Raw genomic sequence first — 1513 nt, 5'->3', positions numbered from 1 at the left:
CAGGGAAGACGACTTCCTGCTGGCTAGTAGCTTTTTGATTCACAGCTCTCACAGGAGTGCAATACATCAAGAGTCACAATGGTGTGTCCAGAGTAGAAGCGTGTGGAGGGAGCAGGGGGTGGCTTCTGGTGATACTGCTATAGTCTCTACCGTGATGTATTTCTGTCCTGGTGCAGCGGAGCACGCCTGCCTCTCTGATCCTTGTCACAACGGAGGAAGCTGCTTAGAGACGTCTACAGGATTTGAATGTGTGTGCGCGCCTGGCTGGGCTGGACCAACTTGCACTGATAGTAAGTCCTTTCAAAATTGAATTAAAAATGTGCTCGTTTGCTGTTTTAGATCAGTCTTTCTAATCCCTGATAGACTTACAGGGCAGCCTACTTAACCTTTCCCAGCTTTAGCGTTGGTTCTTGGCAGCCATTTTTACCACTGTGCACTCTCTTCTCCTTTGCTTGTACCAAGGTTTTTGTTAAATGCCAGGGGAAAGAATGGCCAATGGTTTCTTGAAAGAAGCAGAACAGTGAATTTCTGTAGCATGCTGGCAAGTTGTTTAAAATACTGTTCAGAGAGACTTGCTGGATAAAAATCTGACTTCACTTGCAAAAAGGCCACAGGTGTAAACTTCTTCCCCTGTGCTTTGAACCCCCTTTCACACTACTATTATTTTTAAAGGAGGCTTTTACTGAAATCAGAGTAGACTTAGAAATTCCAAGTAGAAGTCCTGTTGTCTTTCTGTTCCTCGGGGCAAATCCTAGTAGCAGCAACCATTTATCAAATTTGTCAGTTACTGACATTGCCTGTTCGGTAACAGAGCTAAGCCTCTCCTTACTCTGCATTACAGATATTGATGATTGTTCTCCAAATCCCTGTGGCCATGGAGGAACTTGCCAAGATCTAGTTGATGGATTTAAGTGTATTTGCCCACCTCAGTGGACTGGCAAAACATGCCAGCTAGGTGAGAACTGCTTTTCTCTTCATCCAGTGTTGCTCTGGGGTGGGAGGGGGAGATAAATGCAAAAGGGATCATAGTCCGGCAGGCAAGGGCAGTCGTGCCCTTTGCATTAGGCACGTTTAAAGTTCCGAAGCCTGTGGACATATTCTGGCACGTTGAGACTATTAAGTGTCAGTGTTTGCAGGACTGGAGTCTAGGACAGTCTCAAAGCATAGAGTGGCTTCCTTCTGTCGTTGTTTTGCTGATGCATGCTAGCGGTTGAAGGAAATAGTTAACTAAGCCAAAGAGACATACTTTAAACCGTAAATGAACTGAAGTGGGGAGGGTGCATGTGTATGCCTTCCAGTCCCGCCCCCACATGTATTTCTTCCTTTAGCCTGTGAGAAAGTTGTTGTATCTCTTCAGCCATGTCAACTCCTCCAGACCAAGGAGTTCACAGCTAGGTTCCAAAATGTGGATGATCTCACGAAGAATGAGCTGTCTGCATTCTTTACACAGCACACTAATCCTAATGACCAGGCTGCAGCACTCCTCCTTCAAAATGCTTGGTTGAGATGGGGG

General features: G+C 45.8%; 1 protein-coding gene across 1 annotated transcript in view; it reads left to right on the top strand.

Annotated features, from left to right (window-relative positions):
• LOC104077853 (protein jagged-1-like) overlaps nucleotides 1-955 on the top strand; it is a gene marked incomplete at its 3' end in the record, with an annotated part of 23993 nt that extends 23038 nt beyond the window's left edge. The window contains 2 exon segments of the mRNA XM_009579251.1: nucleotides 177-290; nucleotides 842-955. Of these exon segments, the coding sequence (XP_009577546.1) occupies nucleotides 177-290; nucleotides 842-955 (228 nt within the window).
• Nucleotides 956-1513: the final 558 nt, after the last annotated feature.

This window comes from Fulmarus glacialis, unplaced genomic scaffold (genome assembly GCF_000690835.1).
Source record: "Fulmarus glacialis isolate BGI_N327 unplaced genomic scaffold, ASM69083v1 scaffold13696, whole genome shotgun sequence".
Lineage (NCBI taxonomy): Eukaryota > Metazoa > Chordata > Aves > Procellariiformes > Procellariidae > Fulmarus > Fulmarus glacialis.
The sequence above is the reverse complement of the archived record's forward strand: the minus strand, read 5'-3'. Positions and strand labels throughout refer to the sequence as shown.